We start from the raw sequence: 20,197 nt of genomic DNA on the forward strand, positions 1-20,197 counted from the left end.
TTTAAATCATAGCTTTATGACCCTTACAAGGTTTATTATACATCATGTAGGAACATGTACCTTCAATACATTTTAGAGACAAAACAAAATGATATGCATACATACTGTACAAGAATCAGTGTTAAACGTCAACAACCTGATCGAGGAGACAGCAGTCTGTCTGTAACAGGAGGAAGGTCTTGTTGTTCTTTTTCTCCTCCATCGTTCTGTTCTTTTACCGTGATCTGGCAAAAACAGCCAGAGGCCAAACAACCATCCACGCTCTGTATAGCTTTATTGTCTTTATCTACAAAATGGCAGTGATTTGTCAAAATAAAAAAAGGTTGTTCAACTGGTTTATAATGGTCTTTCTATTGGAACGTGTTTAATTGAAGAGGCTCATAGTCATATATAAAAATATAGTACAGCAATTCTTTTTTCTCATCAGAGCAAACATTCATACCTGTCCATGTCCAAGGCTGAACACACCGACAGCCAGACACAAAGAAACTGCTACATGAAGCAATCGCTAACATAACATTGATCATTAGAGTGGTTTACAAGCTTATGCCCATTTGTGATCAGTGTAGTGAAACTACAGCAATCCTTTCTGAAAAGTGTTCACACCCTCTGGACGTTTCCTACATTTTGGTGTCATTTACAAGGATTTTTATTTTGAAGACCAGCACAAGGTAGTTTGTGTTCCTGAAGCAGAATCAAAGTAGTACATGCTTTTTAAAGCTGCACAAGGGAGTTCTGAGAAAACCGGGGAAAATTTGAACAAGCCCACCTTGCTGTCTCCCCCACAGTGGAGCCAGCTGAGAACTCAAGAAATGAGGAGAAAATTCCTGTAACGTTAAATTCTTTCTCCACCATTACCACAGTTGCAGCAGCACACCGGCAATCTTGAGCTTGAACAACGTTGAGTGTGACTGATACTGCTAAGGACCCTCCTCCTGGCTCTGATTGCTTGTTTCTGACTGGGAGCGCTATATTTCTGCAAATGGCAGTAGGACCACAGGGAGGAGACAGAGAAGCTTGATTTTTTTCAGATTATCTGTCTCATATTCTACTGTCAGAATATCGTGACAGTTATAACAAATGTAAAAAAAAAATCAATCTAAAAAAAAAAGCTACCTCAAATGCTGCCCAAATAAAATCTGACATGTGTTTCTATTCAACACACTTGTGCAATCAGTCGCCTTTGGAAGTCATTTTAGTGAATTTGCAAATTCACTGTGTCTTTAAAGTAGCACAAATAAAATGATTCTTCTACTCTTGAAGGGAAAATAGCAAACATATGGTCAGATGAGACCAAAATTGACATGGGGAACTAACACTACATGTTACCCTAAACACACCACCCTCTGGTGAAACGTGGTCATGGCAGTGTCATGCTATACGGATGTTTTTCCTTCAGGAAAAAAGAGGGAAAACTGGTCATATTTGATGGGAATTAATCAATGGACCTAAATACAGTACAATCAGGTGATTCAGGTCAAGGTTCACCTTCCAACAGTGACCCTGAACATACAGCCACAGCATAGTGGGATAGTCCAGTGGAGTTGTAATGTGACAGAAGGTGAAAGAACCCAGTGGGTCTGTGTACTTTTGCAAGGCACACCTTATTAAAAACAATCCATGAAGAAGAGGGGCATGCCGTGGTGGCGTAGGGGACAACGCAACCCATGTTTGGAGGCCTTGAGTCCTCGACGCGGCCGTCGTGGGTTTGATTCCCGGACCCGATGATATTTGCTGCATGTCTTCCCCCCTCTACTTCCCCCTTTCCTGTCAGCCTACTGTCATATAAGGGACACTAGAGCCCACAAAAAGATCCCCAGGTGGGGAGGGGAAAAAAAAGAATGATTTTTGAAGAACACAAGTTTGAAGTATTAACCACCTGAAGACTGTCGAGATCTCATTCAAATACACCATCTAGTGTTTTAAGAGGTAACTTACATTGCTATCTTTATTCTTTCTTAGAGGGCATCCATGTTCATTCAAGTGTGACAACTGGATTTGTTCCTCTGATATATAATTAACTAACCCAGGAACCATCTGGGTGTTTCACACAGAAAACCTTTTTGTTTTTTGCCCTGCCCCCCTGAGGCATGTGAAAGCTATTTGACCAAGGGTAAGTATACAAATAAAGCATCCAGTGAAATGCACACAGCAGAGTCTTTACACATCCTGCTTGTTCCTCCTCCACTACCCAAGACTCCATGGTTCATCCCAGCAGGCTGAAGTGTCTCGCGTTGTGTTCATGGAGGAAAGAGAGGTTTATACAACATGAATCTATGTCCATTTCCTGCCTGTTCACATTACAGAGTGCAGTGGCGAAGAAGGAGAAGATGATTGTTTTGTTGAAGCAAAGCAATGGAGGACAGGAGTCATTTGTGTAGTGGACACTGAAATGTGCTTCTTCGCCAGGATGGCTTTAGTCAGCTGGAACTCTTTGACACAGGGTTCCTCTGCCCAGTGAAAGTCTGTGACTGTGCTCATTGAAAGTTTGTGGTAGGAGCCGAACAGGTTCACTCTGCATCATGTCGAGGTTTCCAAAAGGATCCCAATCACTTTGAGCTCCAGAGAATCCCTAGTGTCCTCGGCAAGCAGCGTCCAGTGTTTGGCAAGTTATAGACAGTAGCTCCCTGCTTTCTGAGTCCATCTCTCAGTTGACAATCGGCCCCACAGCCTCCCTTCCTGTTTCAGGTGCAGCATTCACGCTCCATGCGGCAGAGGAGCGGGGACTGGGAGGGCAGGGACGAGGAGGTGCAGGGCTCGGAGGAGGAGTCTGAAGAAGATGACGTGGAGGTGAGAAGGGAGGGGTACGGGCTCATCTTCTCGATGTTGACATACGTCGTGTTGAGAAGGACGTAGTGCTCCCCGCTGAAGCTGGAGAAGATGGCGGCGATGCGGGACACCAGCTCGGAGAAGGAAGGTCGGCGCTCCGGCTTGGGATGCCAACACTCGATCATCACCGTGTAGCTGGAGGAGGAGATGAGGGACAACTTTCAGCTGCTGTCTTCTTTAGCTTGGACATAATAGTTTAAGCATTTATTTCTATTTCACTAATGCATTATCATGTATTATGAGGAAATAATTTGTGGTCTTTTGCTCAACCCTTCTTAAATATGCAGTTGCTGCCATCAAAACCTCAACTAGATGTTTGGATACGTGGATCTCTTTGTTCCTAATTGTTAGTCTTTGTCTCATCAGGAACTTTTGTAACTCTCAGGAAACTCTCTCCCTTCCACATCGACAAAACCTTGTTGACTCTACTTTAAGGAGCCATGATTGAATCAGTTTTATCTGTCTGCTTGGTGTCCTGAACCAAACAGTTCAAATACTTCAGTAAGTTGACAGGTGAGATGCAGTTAAGCCCAGAATCCTTGTACTTCAGACAGGTGCAGAAGGTTATCCACATCCATCTTAATATGTGTGTCTCATCCTCTGAACTGTGAGTTCAGGCTCCGCCCAAGTTTCTAAAATCAGAAAAATCAGAGCTAAAAGTTGAAGGAAATTGTATCTACAGCTCTACAATATGGAGTGCGTGCAACGGTTGCCCTCACTAAAATTTCCCTTCCCGCCATTCATCTGAAATTGCGCTACATTTGCACGTCATCAAAATCACGTGACTGAAATCCGCTTTAGCATTAGCTTCCCCTAAATGCCATTACCATTGTCCTTTATGATTCACAACCAAACGCGTTACGCGGGTCAAAAACGTGTCCAATGCTTCATGTTTGACGGGTGTGCACTTTAACGGCGGACGCCTGACATTTTGTTCTACACCAAGCCTTTCACGTGTCAAGTGCGTCTGGTGTACATTCCAAATCTATGTGCAGAAACTCTAGCTGTTATTTTCCGATGCTGGCATATTTGTCAGGCATTTCGGATGCGTTGGATGCTCTTGGCGCATCAAATGGTTCACATCGCGTCACACTAGACGTGTGAAATGCGCCGTGACGGGTCATCGACACGCCTCCATGTAGACTTTGAATGTAAACCCGACACCTGATGCTGAAAACATGTTTGGTGTGAATGCACCATTACAGTTAGTGGAATTAATGTTTGTGATTAGTTCTTTAGGGTTAGCACAGCTAACTTTTTAATTAGCAGCACCCACCACTGCATTTATATGAGCAGATAGACCGGAGCTCAGTAACTTCATTCAACAGCAAAACTCCTCAGTCTGCCAGAAATTAAAATTTGTTCATATTTCTCCTTTGATCTGCTAGAAGATAGTGTAACAAGACTAAACTAAGAACCTCATTAACACTTTTGTTCAAGTTACAAGCTGGTTCCTGCTGCTACCTGAGGCCCTGTGAGAACCATCAGCAGGGAAAAATTGCAGGAATGTCTGCAGACATACATCATCCCCTGATGTGGCCTCTGCTTTACTCCCACATGAACACTCCCAGCTTCACACACACACACACACACACGCACGCACACACACACACACACACACACACACACACACATACTGACAGCACGGCTCATAATGTTATCAGCAGTCAGATTATTGTTGCTGTTTGTTGTAATGGTTCTCTTGTTTTTTCTTTTCCCAGGCTATAAGTTGCTATTGAGATATTAAACATGACATGATATTTGAATCTGTCTCATAAAGTGCTGTTCTATATGCAGATGAGTCTGCTGAAGTAAAATTACATTTAAGCACCATGTTTAAGGTGCTTAACCAATAGTTAGATTGAGACAAGCATCCATCCATCCATCCATTTTCTTTACACCCTTCTTCCCTAAATGGGGTCAGGAGGGTTGCTGGTTCCTCTCCAGCTGCGTCCCGGGCGAGAGGCGGGGTTCACCCTGGACAGGTCGTCAGTCTGTCGCAGGGCAACACAAAGACATACAAGACAAACAACCATGCACACACACACTCACACCTATGGAGAATTTAGAGAAACCAATTAACCTGACAGTCATGTTTCTGGACTGTGGGAGGAAGCCGGAGAACCCGGAAAGATGAGACAAGCACAAAACCTGAAGTATATTTCTCCAACTTTCTACAAGACCAATTACAAATACTGGAAAATGTTCAATTTTTCATGGAAACAGATAAAAAAGGAGTCTAAAGATTCTCAAAAATAAGATTAAATCTTATTTTCTGTTGTCATCCCAACATTACACTGTGGCGCTGGTATTTTCATACAGCAATTTTCCTTGCCATTGCCTCAGTAGATTTTTACTGGAAAACTCTTACTGAACATCTCTACAGAGGCTGATCTGTGGGAACATCCACAGAAACGAGGATCTATCAAAACCACAAGACAAGCAGAAAATAAATGCCATCCTTTGATGTGATTTCTATTTAAACTTAAAAGTTAAAAAAGTTTTCCATGTGACCAAAACAGCTGATGTGACATAACCCACATTTGAGTCTTGTTTCTATGTAAACATGACTTGATTGCTACATCATTTCTATGGGATTTTCACAATATATCAGCTACTAGAATGGACAGAGGAACTAACAAGTTCATGTCATCAACTGGGAGGAGGTTACTGGTTTCTCAGTCACAAGCTGGTTGCAAACCTGAGGCCAGCAGGTGTCAGTCAGTTACGGTATTTCTGAAATTTGGTTAGATGACCTCAATATGAGAAGCTATGGTTGATTGACCAGCTGTACTTGGTGCTAGAGAGGCTAACAGGAGGAACAGTTTAGTCCAAAGCCTTTGCTGCTAAAATCAAATCTTTAGTGTATGTCAGATACACATTGCATATTGATCTGTTTAGCTAACATAAGACTGTGTAGCAGACAGGCTATAAGGTGTAGAAGTTGTATCAGTGCTGCCATTATGCTGTACTTAACTAACAGAACCGTGTGTTTGTGTGCATGTGACCACGTAGAATGGGCATCAGCTAATGAAAAGTGGCCCCTCTGGTAAGGTCCATGATGGATGATCTGAGTGTGATTTATGACAGTAGTTGTTTATTCAGTTAATCCACTGTAGCTGATTCTCCCTTCAGATCACAGCAACCTTTCATGTTGTACAGCTTTACTGTATATTACTTATGCCAGCCGAGCCGTGTGAATGACGTGAGCAGAACCTGTGCGCACTCACAGAGCATCGGGGCAGAACTCGGGCTGCAGCAGTCGCCTGCCCTGCAGGAGGAACACGGTGATATCGAAGGAGTTCACGTCGGAGTACGGCGGGGCGCCGCGTGTCATCAGTTCCCACAGCAGGACTCCAAACGACCACTGGAAGAAAAGTTTCCATTAGAACACCTTTGTTGCAGTTAAAAAAAAACAATCACAAACAGACCTGTCACAACTGATTTTGCTGGACAATAAATTGTTCCAGTATTTATTGCAATAAAATGATAATTTTGCTGCTTTGAGATCATTTTTAAGTAGAAAAAAGAACAGATAATGGCACAAGACTACCCTTATGTTATTAATGCTAGTGTGTTATCTTAGATATTTATGAGTCTTCAAGAGTTTGTCTGGTCATAAACCAGTAAAATTTAATTTTATAGAGAACACTTAGCACTTAACTGGAAGATATTATATATATATATATATATATATATTGGTTTGCTTGTTTTTTTTTTCAGAATGGAAATTATTCATCACATTTTAATTCTTCATACAATTAACTGATTATCTGCTTTTTGTGAAAGGCTGAATCAAAAGAAAAAGTTGAGATAAAGAAAATATCTGGTGTTTAATAATGACCTTACTTAGTCTAATAATAACATTGCCTCAGTCCAGCATACAGACGAGTTGATTGCTTGCAAGTTGTCCCAGTTATATAATTGCAAAAATGTCCCAAAACATCATCCCTCCATCGTGTTTTATTCAAACACAATGCAGTTCGGAGTATTTGGGTCAGAATACTGACCCACAACCTGTTTGTGTCAGTATTCTGCTTGTTTGGTTAAAAAAACAAGACTTTCAGATGCAGCAGGGTTTCTCTCAGTGTATTATAAGTCTGGCGGGTCATCAGGCTTCACTTGTGCCCCCACCAGGCTAAGATTTTATAGTCGATGTTCAGGTATTAATCTTCCAATAACACATAATTATCAATTGATATTTTCAAATTTCCTGTCAACTTTAAACATTTTTTTTTACAGTGTTCCCCCCCCCTTCGCCAGGGGGTCTTTTGTGGGCTCTAGTGTCCCTTATATTACAGTAGGCTGACAGGAAAGGGGGAAGGAGAGGGGGGAAGACATGCGGCAAACGTCGGCCGGGTCCGGGAATCAAACCTGCGATCGCGGCGTTGAGGACTGAAGGACTGAATCCAAATGTGGGTCGCGCTGTCCCCTACGCCACCACAGCACGCACAACTTAAACATTTTTAACTCAAAAACACGACTGGCCCCTGGATGACTGACTGGCCAGCGCCCAACCACTGGCCTTAGCAGGTTTTGTGGGGGAAACCTTGTGCAACTTTGCACACCTTAGCTGTTTCTTCCAGATACTACACAAATTAACCTCAACATTATGCATCCACTTACAGTATGATATGTAAAACCTCTCAACATAAAGGTAGAGTTCTTCTTTGAAGGCAAGTCGTGTGACACCTTTACATTTTAAGGCAATTAGAGTAATGACTGTGTTCTCACCACGTCTGACTTGGTGGTGAACTTGTGTGTTTGGAGACTCTCCAGGGCCATCCACTTGACGGGCAGCTTGACGCCGCTCTTATTGTGGACGCTGTAGTATTCTTTGTCGTAAACATCTCTAGCGAGGCCGAAGTCTGCCACCTTTACCGTGTAGCTCTCATCCAACCTGACAGAGAAAACATACCGTTACCTTCTGTGGTGGGATGGTTGGTTACCATTGGCTCACTGTCGTTAGCTTTATTTTCCTTTTTCTTCCACACATACGAGAACCTACAGAACACATCTTAGATATATTAAGCAACAAAAAGGTCATTTTCTGAAAGGTTGAATTAAATGTGTTTTATGTACAAAAACTGTTATTTTTAATCTACAAAACTGGAAGATCTGTGGTCTGACAGGCCGCTGCTTGCACATGACACATCCAAAGCAGAGTTTGCATATCATTTGTGTTGCTAAGCTAAGAGTGTCTCTTACCAGTGACAGAGTTAGCACATATTTTAACATTGAACAACCTACAATAGGGTTAGAACATGCAACTACAGTGAAAAATGTACCCATGTTTAGGTACATTTATGAAATTTACCACATTGTCAGATATTTAAAATTTTTTAAGAGCAGCATCATTTGTGACATGAAACATTTACTGTCTCCTGAAAGCTGGTTATAACTGTGTCATAGTAACTGGCTTTATAAAAGGAGGAACAGAATAATGGTAGTAATAAAAATAATCCATCCTCTGATTTGGTAGACATGTCTGACAACCCACACTATTTCTTTATGAAAAGTTAAAATAATAATAATAATAAAAAAACAGCATTTGCTTTTTTTTGCAACACACATTGATTGAAGTTGAAGGGATTTAATAAATTTAGACATTACTGAACATTTATTCTACAGATAAAAGTAAAACATTTTACAACTTCCGCAAGTTTTTGTGAATTTTAAATGTCTTTTATTGTGACAATAAGTGGGAATAAAAAATGATGAATGACAAGACCATCTCTATTTCTTCATTCTACTGTCTACATTATGTTGTAATGAATAACACTGTAGGCTAAACGATAGAAATGAAAGTTTTTCAGAAGTCAGTTTTAAGCTGTCATCCAACAAAAATCCAAAGTGTTTTTTTTTACAGTTCTTTCAACATTTCTGCAGACATTTTTTTTCTGTTTTATTTAATCATGTGTAGTTATTGGATAAAATGCTTGATTGGTGTAAAATAATCCAAAGGAGCTCACATGCAGTTTCTGGCAGCCAGGTCACGGTGGACAAACTTCTTGCTGGCGAGGTACTCCATCCCCCTGGCAACCTGCAGTCCGAAGCCCATCAGGTCCTTTACTGTTGGATTCTGAGAAACAATCACATTTGCAGATTTGTCCATCATCAAACCACTGCAACACCTAAACAGATGGCGTAAAGAGTACAGGACTTTTGCTGCACCCTCTTACATGCACTTCGTCACGGATGAAGTTGCGCAGGTCACCATGCTTCATGTAGGGCAGGACCACCAGTGGTGAACCCTCAGGCGGAAGGCAGATGCCCAGTAGAGAGAGAACATTGGTGTGGCTGAAGTCCTTCATAATGATACCCTCCTTAAGAAACTGGGAAACCTCTTCCAAGTCTGTAATTCCTGTAGATATAAAATAATACAGCTCTTGATTAGATTTAATAGAAAGTGGAAAATACGTAGAATAGCTGTCATTCTTCCCAGAAGTAGACATTCCAGTAGGTTTGCCCCAAGATCAGACCCTGTAATGCTCAGAGAAACACAAATAACCTACAAACTCGTAAAATGTTAAAATAGGAGGAAACTTGAAAGGAGTCCTGGATTTAAAATTCTGGATTCTAGAATAGTGTTGTACATGGTAGTAGCTTGTCGCATTCTTTTAAAACTTTTCTTCCTTTTATCTGGTTGAAAATCAATCTTGTTTTTGTCTCAGTGTATAAAACCCCCCGAAAATTATGCAGGAAGACTAAGACATTATGCGTCGCTGCTTTCAGGTTACGGATTGGGATCTACTGTGCCAGCCACAATGCCATTCCATGCAGCTCCCGATGTCCTGTTTTTTGGTTAATCTGAAGGCCACATAATGTTTGGAGGTCTGTAGCTGTCGACTCTGACGCTGTCGAAAATGTTGGGAACCTCAATATCCATTGCCTTTTCTGTAATGGGTCAGTGTCCAGTCCCTTTGTCTTCCAGTTGCTATGCAGATCCCATCTGCAATGGCCCCTCCCTTTTTTTAGTTTTATTTCAGCCTTACTTTTACGTGGCCAAATTGCTGCCTTTGCCCCTCACTTCTATTTCATTGAAACATTCCAATTGTTGACTGAAAAATTTAGTATTTTAATTAGTAAGGAAATTTCCAGACTGAGCTTATTGCAGCAGTGGTCTCCTGTCACTTTAATAACATGGAATGCATTGAGGGTCATGATGTGTATATGTAGGTGGACCCAAATGCAGATGATGGCAGCATCAAGTAGATGATGAATTTAATGAAGATTTAAGAACAAAAACTTACAAAAACCCATGGAAAAACAGGGAGTCAGAACAAAAACCAGAAACAGAAACCAGCAAGGGGAAACAAGGAAAACACAGCGAGGAACGAGGAAGAGACGAGAGTAGATGAGAGGATATGGCCGGGAGTGACTGAGAATGAGAGACTTAAATTCTGGGGAGGTTGAATGCTGAACTAAAGACCTATGCTGATGAGCTAACTGACTGCAGGTGTGAGTGGGGGGAGCAGGAGGCAGACTAAGGAGAGGGAGAGAGGAAATGTAACACAGGGGAACAGGAAATAATTCTCAGACTAAAGAAACCTAAGAAGACTAGAATAACAAAAAGAAACAAACATAACTAGAAACACTAAGAAAAATTAAACTGAAGGAAAACAGAAGCAAGACTGATCTGACCAAAATGACAATGAACCTAGAATGAAATCAAACTACCAAAACAACTCAACAACCTGGGATCCCAACATCGAGCTCCAGAAATCAATCAATTATTTGGATTGGTGAGTGAATGTTGTTGTCAACATTGGATCCATATTACAGTAGAACTGAAAAAGTGTCATTTCCCTTTGCTGTGACTGTAACTGTTCAGGGTGGAGTTGAAAATATGAAGCAACTCTAGTTTTAACATCAGTAGGAAGGTCACCTTTGAGTAATAAAGACAAGAATGGAGAGGTAGGTAAGAAACAAGCCCATCACCCATTGGCAATGCAGGGTTGCCAATTCTCTCAATGTGTCCCTGTCTCTGGGATCTTACACTTTAACTTGTTTGACTCTGATGAAATCTGGGTAGAAGTAGAACCTTTTAAATCAAATGATTAGCTTCACCTAAGTTTCAGACTTCAACAACAGATACAGATGAGTTGTCAAAGCTGCACAAATAACATATTTACTAAATTGGGCCTGCCTATTTCTATTCACTTCAATCATCACAAAGCACTAGCTTACGATCAAAGCATCCTCGAGAGGATTTTAAATAAATAAAAGCCAAAAATAACATTGACTGGTGGCAAAATGAACAAAAAAAGGTTTAAATCCCCACAGACCAGACCAAGGCAGTCTGAGCTGAGGCTGTAGCTGTAGCATGAGGCTTCCTCTGAGTGGATGGGTGATTCCTCCACATTGTTTCAGCATCAATCTGCCCGCTCCAACTGACAGGTTACAAGATTAGCCGGGACCCTAATGTGGCCCCCACCACTGAATGCTCATTCATCACCATTAGGCTGAGCTGAAAGGGGCTCTGGGCTGTGATGGGAAGAGAGCTGTAATCTCACTTTAGGCGCTGGGATATCATACAGTAAGGATGTAGTAGAGTGTAGACAGACGAAACTATGGAAAATGGATAAACCATTTCCATTTATAATAGACTTTACATGTAACCATGTAAAATCTATTGTGAAATATAATAAAAATAAAGAATTTTGGTAATTACATCTGACCAGAACTGATTAAAAGGGTTAGCTTGGATGTTTTTGAAGCAGGTTTATATGACATTATTTTTGCTAATACTTCCCTTTTCCTCTAGATCGGCGGTTTTCAAAGTGTGAGGCGCGCCTCCCCTGGGGGGCGCCAGAGCACTTTAGGGGAGGCGCGGTGCGAGGGAAAAAGTAAACCGGAAAAGCTATCTGCTTGCTGTCTACTGATGTGAGAGAAACGTCTTTTATGCACACGATCAACTCTGTGGATTTAGGAAAAAGTTGGTACTGTGGGGTGCGCGTGTGGAGCGGGGATCAGTGGAAATGTTTCCCACCTTAGAGGATGTTTTGGCCAGTGATGTCAGTAACGTTACTGACGTCGGACCACTTTTTTCCGTAACCAGTAATCTAACGCGTTGCTATTTCAAATCCAGTAGTCAGACTACAGTTACTTATCAAAATCATTTTTGCGTTACTGCGTTACTATCTTCTATTGTTATTTAATCGTATTTCCTCTACTCGTCTTGTCGAGTGACCGACGTCTCTATGCGACAGAAATGTAAACAATGGAGGGAGATGCGCATTTTGTTGGTGGAAAAACTGGAACTATTTTCAGTTTCTGTCGCCAAGTCCGATTATTATAAGCGGCTTTGGGCTTCATTTTTTTTAAGTCGCTTGCAGATTTAATGAGTGGCGGGTTGCGCCTTTTTGGGTTTGTTTTTGAACGTGAAATTGTTCATTTGGGCTTAGAAATAAGCAGAGACTCATAATAAATCCCAGAATTTGTCCGTCATTAAGGTAGTTTTACTCAGTCTCTCCCTGTCCATCATTTCCCGGATGATCCGTCCCGCTGTGTTTTTGTTAATGTCAAGTTAATATATTACCTCTGAATGACGTCGAGTTTCGCGTTGCGCTCCAGAAAACTGCAAACATCGAGACTAATATGAACAGCGCAATAAATGTGAAAACAGACACGAATGAACGTGTCCGGAGTTGCCAATAATTATAATGGCAACTTAACACCACTATAATTATTAATATTAAGATAAGTGTCACAAATCTGTGCAGCCATCTGAACTGTGGAGCTGCAGGAGGAGCTCTGTGCTGTGACACCAAACGCAGGGCCGTAACGCAGAATCTGGAGGCTGGGGGAGGGGGGCTTTAAAAACCTTCTTAGAGTTTTCCAGACAATAGTGGACCACACAAATTACTCACGTTTTTTATTTTTTGTACTGTTTTTTCTACAATCTCCTCTTCAGTTCAACCTTATCAGTGGAGACACATTGTTGATGTTACCATTATAAAATAGCTGACAATTAAGTTTTGGCAAAGCTCAATGTTATTTTCACAGCGTTGTTGTTAGCAGCTGCTGAAAGTAACTAAAAAATTACTTTTAATATAACTAAGTTACTTTTTCAAGGAGTAATCAGTAGTCCGATTAAAGTTACTTTTTCAAAGTAACTATACCAACACTGGTTTTGGCCAGAGCGGGGCTGAAGGTGGAGTTTTTACAACTCCACCCCCCTCCACGGGGGGGGGGGGGGGCAGCAGGCATTGTGCTCCTTGGAGGGGGGCTCACCCTTTCATACTTTGAAAACCCCTGCTCTAGATGAAAGAAATATGTCTGAGACACTAAGAAAAACTTCATTCTAAATGTTGGTGGATCAACGATGACGGGATTGTTTTTTTCAAACAACTATAGAACCTAGAAAGCAGAACATAACATCTGATGTTGCTGCAGATCTGACAACAAAATTCAAACATCCAGAGCTCTAGAGAAACGCAGCTGTTCTGGTGGTTTGCTGCAGACGGCAGAGTCAATCAAAGCAGCTTCACATAGTTTTGTTCAAACTTCATTGTATACAGTTAATACTGAATAGTACAACATTGTTTCCCACTGACACACACATTTTTAGATTTGAAATGAGTGAACTAGCTAAAGTTAATTAAAACAAGAAGTGCAGACCTGGCTACCTGTCAGTCATCCACAACTTTGAGGATTTAAAAAAACTTCAGTCAGTTAAACAAAAAAAGTTGTTTTAATTAAGTAAATGTAACAGTCAGAGATACACTGATCCAATATTAATATCTGTATTTGTTCCGTTATTGGAAAAAAAACTCCAGATCGGATATCGTGACAATGTCCCCAATTCATAAGATCTACAGTCTAATTCTATGCTTTGTGCTCTGAGCAACACCATGCTTTATTATTTATTTTACATCATATTTAGAATCCCTAACTGCACTTCCTGAACCATTTGAAAAAACGTTTGCTGCGGTTGATTTTTTATGTGTTTGACCAACAACTTGTTGTTTTTGTCAATTCCTTTATCATTTATTTTACATTGACTGTTCTACTCCTAACTGAACTGACTGAACAAATCAGAGTTGTTTCTCTGCATTGGATCGTTATAAATGTAAAATTCTGAAATATTGGGTTTGTACACAGTCACCAACATGGCTGCTGCAGGCTTGGGAACATAGAGCTGCAAAAACAAGCCCACATCATTAGTCTATGACTCAATAATTGAAGTGTTGGCTGGTTTTGCATTTCAAATGTTTATCAGTGTTGGAGATCAGAGATTTCTCAGGATATACATTTATATATACACATCTACAAACAGGATAAGGTTTTTGTATATCACAAGATGGATTTATCTGCAAAAAATGCTAAAGATAAACCAAATGGACCTTACCAAGCTCCGCCCACAACCAACCCACATGACCGCAAGTCTCACAAACAAAGCCTGGCGGCGCGTTGTTTCTATGTAAACATGACTCCATTAGTGCTTCATTTCTTTTCTTTTTTTCCCACCAGGGGGTCTTTATGTGGGCTCTAGTGACCCTTATATGGAAAGGGGGAAGGATAGGGGAGAAGACATGCGGCAAATGTTGTCGGGTCCAGGAATCGAACCTGCGATGGCCGCGTCGAGGACTCAAAACCTCCAAATGTGGGTTGTGCCATCCCCTATGCCACCACGGCACGAACCATTAGTTTCTATGTAAACATGACTTGATTGCTACATCATTTCTATGGGATTTTCACAATATATCAGCTACTAGAATGGACAGAGGAACTAACAAGTTCATGTCATCATCTGGGAGGAGGTTACTGGTTTCTCAGTCACAAGCTGGTTGCAAACCTGAGGCCAGCAGGTGTCAGTCAGTTACGGTATTTCTGAAATTTGGTTAGATGACCTCAATATGAGAAGCTACAGAGATGATAGGAGGACCCAAAGATCTCTGTAAAGGTAAAGGCCAATCTTCTGAAGTTGGGATATAATTCATTTAATTTCACATAATTATCGTGGTAGAAGCCACTTTGTTTGTTAAAATTTTATGAAATATATTTGTTCTATTTGATGTTTGTTGTGAATGATGTATACTTAAACGAACGAGGTAATCAGTCCAACGGTTAGAAGCTACAGAGGCTGTAATGAGCCACAGCAAAGGTAAACAAAGGTAAAATAACCTTTGTTTACCTTTCTAAATGTAAACAAAGGTGAACAGGTGATCAACTCAAAACCACTCCTACCTTTTTACTCTCTCTCTCTTTGTAGTTTAAGCACACTTGTTACCGTGGCAACTGCCTGCGCCCCGCAAGACGAGCAAAGATTACGTTAAAAACAGAACATTCAGTCCGTTACCATATCAAGTTTATTTCTGGATTATTAATCGTTGCTTCTCTGAACACAGCGATGGTTGATTGACCAGCTGTACTTGGTGCTAGAGAGGCTAACAGGAGGAACAGTTTAGTCCAAAGCCTTTGCTGCTAAAATCAAATCTTTAGTGTATGTCAGATACACATTGCATATTGATCTGTTTAGCTAACATAAGACTGTGTAGCAGACAGGCTATAAGGTGTAGAAGTTGTATCAGTGCTGCCATTATGCTGTACTTAACTAACAGAACCGTGTGTTTGTGTGCATGTGACCACGTAGAATGGGCATCAGCCAATGAAAAGTGGCCTCTGAGGTAAGGTCCAATCTCCCCACCCCCGACCTTCCAGGAATTCCTAAAACTCTTACCTCTGCTCTGCACAACTTGTTTCATCATTCCCCTAAGCTGACAAAGAAACAAATGCTAACAAAGAATTTACTCACGATTTAGCGACTTGATAGCACAATGCTGCTTCTGCCCGTCTGGCTCCAGCAATGTTCCATGGAAAACACAGCCAAAGTGTCCTGCATGTTACAGCATGATGTACATTAGTCAGAATCAGTCAGCATCAATAGTTTAACACATTCCTGTTCAAACCTGTGAATGCTAAGATGTTTTTAGCCTGGACAAGGTTCACATGGTGATACCACAGTCATTTATATACGAGGAGCTTCACGTATGATGTAATGTGAAGGAGGCATTGTTGTCACCGAAACACCAATAGAACACCTAGAAAAGATGAGCTCACGCATCCACTTATTGTGGAAAACTAAAATTAGCTGCTTATCTTAAGGACCTACTTTGTGGTTGAGAACTAGTTTTCTCTAATATGCGGTAGTAATTGTGTTTCAATCAGAAATGTGCAAAACCTTTTCCAATGTTCCACTAATGTCGAAAATTTTGCAACTGCAAAACAAGAAATGCAATTAATATCACATGGGAATAAGTGTCATTTGTTAAAAAAACATGCTGCAACTACTTCCTGTAGTCGTCTTCTTCGCCGTTTGCAGCAGGGGTAACATCCGGTTGTCGATCGTGTGACTTGTGTGATACAAATAAAAGTGTTTTCATTGCAGTTTTGCCAAATAAATCAATTTCGATATGACCAAAAAAATCCCCAGCTCATTCCAACGGCAAAACTTTTGATCAAAAAACAAGTTTTTTATAAATTGGCATTGGGAAGACAGCTTGTGTGTGTGACAAGGATCTTTAGTTGTAATTTTGCTGTCTAATAATAATGGTCCAACCAAATTTAGTGGCTGGAAAACCTTTGTACAAAACATCCAACGTTGCTTTACGTGTCAATCTTGATTAAATAATTGAACTGAATTGCAGCCCTCCCCTCCTCCACTCTCCATATTGTGTAACAATCATCTCACTGCTCCATAAGGGTAAAAAAGTGTTTCATTCTAAACAGAAAACTTTCTTGAGTTGCCACCGCAATAAATGAGCCTCTTCTAAGTAACCCAATATGAGGCTTTATTCATTAATATCCCACACAGCCTAATAACCAACGTCAAACCCCTCTGAGTTATTGTGTTTTATTGTATTATATCTCCTAGTTAAGATGTGGGGGATCGGTCCAGCCTGAGAAGGGTGTAGGACCAAAATGAGCGCGGCGCTCTCCTATCACGTCCCCGCAGATGGCTGGCAGTGTTGGGTTACGGCTCTCCACAATGGACCCTGGGAACATTAGCTGAGAACAAATCATCCTACGCCACTTTGAAGCACTCGAGCAGCCACCAAATCCAGGCTTCAGGGGATAAATTCATACGAGGGGGGCAAACATGCCGCTTTTCTGGAACATTACGGTGGTAAGGGTCTTTCTCAGTTTGATGCTAAATTCGATCTGACAGGCTAAACCGCCTACCTACATGTGGTAAAACGGGCTGATCTGGTGTCTGCATGTCAAGCTTCAAGTTTTTTTTTAAAGCAAGCACTTTATCTTCAACATAAATCTCATGCAGTAAAAGCACACAAGCATGAAGGGTGGAAAGCGGGAGTCTGCGCTTTGTGCCTCCAACTCCTGCTTTCCAGAGGCCCATTGGTCACTTCATCTCAGAGACTCCCGGCATTTTTAAACAAATATTGCCGGATATTCAGTGTCCAGAGTTCTGTTACACTGACCTCTGGACATTTTTAAGATGTAACATGTTCATAATGCTATAAATGTACTGTTAAGAGAGTTTAATCAGACGAAATCAGATGATGTTTATATGTCGTTTTAAGATGATTTTATCTACAGAGAAACCACTTGCATGCCTGCGATAAAGAGAACACAGGTCGGTTTATTGCTTTTTTATTACAACAGATAACGGCTTTTGGGAAATTGTAGTCAGCAATTTTAAAGATGAGTTATGGATTCAACATGTTGGAATCAAACATTTTTTTCTGAACTGTGTAATGCTGTGAGGAAAAAAACAAAACAAATCCATCATCCTTCTACTACTTCCTGTCGTCTTCTTTGTCGTTTTTACCAGTAGTAACATCCTGCTGTTGATCACGTGACTCATGTTTCCACTGCAGTATTTAAAAAATACAGAAATCTTGATTCGGTTACAAAACGACCTCATTGCAGTGTAAAACCTTTTTCTTAATCAAAGAACGTGTTTACATCAAGTGAATTTGTCCTCAGAATTTCTATTTGTGTAATTTTCTGTTCTATGGAAATGCAAGCAGAGACGTGTTTAAAAACGCAAACCTTTTGCTTTTACCTAAATATAAACAAAGGCACTGAGGTGTAGGAGGCTGCTTGACAGGAAGCTACTTTCCTGCTATATCCTGTTAACATCACTGTTCTGAAAGAATCACCAGTAGAAATCCTTTTGCATATAAATATAGTATAAAAGCACAACACTTCCAGAACAATATTATTTGGAAAGTTAAGATCAGAGTAGAGGTGTTTGGTCATAATGCATTTCCATGTTGAACCACTGGATGCTGGCAGAGACATCAATCTCCCAAGCATGGTGGAAGAAGGGGGAGGTGATGAGGGCTTGTTGAGAAATCAAAGGACCTGTGGACTTTGTAGCATAGGGGCGACTGATATATGTTTGACTCTAGATATCATTTGACAACCTGATTTAGATGAGATCATTTTTCTATAAACCTGCGATCAAAATCCGGCATCCCAGCAGCTGACCACTGACCTCTGCCGATGATCTGGTTGACGTGAAGCAGCAGTTGCTCCCTTGCGATCACCACATGCTGCACCTCAGTCAGCAGGTCCGGGTGGAGACAGGACGGATCGATGTGGACCGGAGCCATCAACAGGGGGGACACCAGGTCGCCTTCCATGCCCAGGCCCAGCCCCCCTCCCAGTATTCCCAGTCTGGGAGACAGCAGCTCCCCATCGGCTCTGTAGATAGGAGGAGCTGCCCGACATGTCTCAGGCCTGTCGACACCCTGATCTGGAGAGGCAGAAACAAAAAGAGAGAAGCGGGAGGGTCAGAGGTCGGCTGCTATGTCACAACACCTTGACCTCCGCATGTCAAGGTGTGTTACGTGATCGGAGAGGGACAGCTACACAGACACAGATACGGAGCTGGAAGGAAGAAGCTTAAAAGCGTGAGGTTTTCTACTCTGTTAGCGGAGGGCTAACAAATGCAGAAGTTCCTCCAGAAAAGCCAGAACAAAAACCAGAGCTAAAACAGAGAGTGAGGTCAAATGTCCTGAACGCTAACTTTCCCTGAAGGCAAACATTAGCTCATTAGTAAACCCAGCCTCTCCAGACTCAAGGTCAGCAAAGACATTGCTTCAGCTATGATCCAGGGATCATAATACCAGGGGCCTCTCAGTGGCCCTCAGGACCAGAACAAAACCCACAAGAGGCGCCACAGACCACATCAAAGATTACTGACGCATGCTAGATGAGAAGATGTGCATCATACTTTGTTAGACTTTATATCTGTACAGAGTTTGCAGTTTCCAAATACCTAATCTGTAGTTCCTCAGTATTTATAGTTAAGTTAATCTCTTCTGTCTCTTTACTTCCTGTTCTACTGATTCTGGGTTTCTTTGTCATTCTCATGTTGAGTTGTGTTGAGTTTTGTGATTGGTCTGGTGTGTTTGTGTTCAGTTTTCTAGTTTTTGGAATAACAGCAGTTTGTTGGTTGATCAAGGACAGCAATGGGATTCTGTGAAACGCCCCATATTATCATCACCATGGTTGACTTCCTTGTATTACTGCCAAAGAGCCCTGCTTTAGTCTACTTTATCAAGATATTGCTTCATCCATTCATCCACCGTTTATGCACACTGAACTGGGCTGGGTGGTGGGGGCGCAGGGCCCGTCTTCCAACAGTCATTAGGTGGAAGGTGAGACCATGGACAGGTCACCAGTACCTAAGTGTTACTGCTAACATGAAATATGATTTATCTGAGCAATCTTTTCAAAAGAACAAACAAACAAACAAACAAACAAACAAACAATCTGCTTAGTGATCTTCTAAGTGTACTGTCATGAGTGTTACCATTCAACAGGCTAACTGAGGCCTCTAGAGCCTAAGATGTTTGTTTGGAAATAGACTTACTCTATACCCTCTGCTAGACTGATTATTATTAATTAAAGGGGCATTAGAGGGGACAGCCCCATTTTATAGCTAAATCAACTAACTATGTTAACTTTAGCTATATATATACAATTTTTGCTTGGAATTCCAGAGACATGTTGTCAGTAGTTCATAGAATAAAGAATAATGTTCATTTTACTCAAACATACCATATATATCATATAAAAATTTTAATCAGAGAACTGATGGTCTCGATTTTTTCCAGAGCTGTATATGAACTAAAGATCTAATTTAACACTTTAAGATTGGGTCTCTGTCTCTTTAAAAACTCCTGCTCTTTCTGAAACTCCACCTTCAGGAAGTCATCACAACATGGATCCTCTATTAACCCTTTAAAACAGGGGTGTCAAAGTCAAATGGACGGAGGGCCAAATTAAAAATTTATCTACAAGCCGAGGGCCGGACTGATCGAATATTCATTGAGATTTTTTTAAATGACGCATTTGGTCTAGTGCAGCGGACCGGCCCAAGCCTTCGTAA

At 41.2% G+C, this 20,197-nt stretch overlaps 1 protein-coding gene across 1 annotated transcript in view; it reads right to left on the reverse strand.

Moving 5' to 3' along the window:
* Positions 1-20,197, reverse strand: part of met (MET proto-oncogene, receptor tyrosine kinase) — a 106,588-nt gene continuing 86,391 nt past the window's right edge. Inside the window, exons 15-21 of the mRNA XM_044125753.1 lie at positions 18,296-18,556; positions 15,590-15,670; positions 9,012-9,193; positions 8,802-8,911; positions 7,564-7,729; positions 6,060-6,196; positions 1-2,964 (exon numbers count right to left, since the gene is read on the reverse strand). Of these exons, the coding sequence (XP_043981688.1) occupies positions 2,685-2,964; positions 6,060-6,196; positions 7,564-7,729; positions 8,802-8,911; positions 9,012-9,193; positions 15,590-15,670; positions 18,296-18,556 (1,217 nt within the window). The 3' untranslated portion in view covers positions 1-2,684. The remainder of the gene's footprint in view (positions 2,965-6,059; positions 6,197-7,563; positions 7,730-8,801; positions 8,912-9,011; positions 9,194-15,589; positions 15,671-18,295; positions 18,557-20,197) is intronic.

Source organism: Gambusia affinis, linkage group LG08 (assembly GCF_019740435.1).
Source record: "Gambusia affinis linkage group LG08, SWU_Gaff_1.0, whole genome shotgun sequence".
Classification (NCBI taxonomy): Eukaryota; Metazoa; Chordata; class Actinopteri; order Cyprinodontiformes; family Poeciliidae; genus Gambusia; species Gambusia affinis.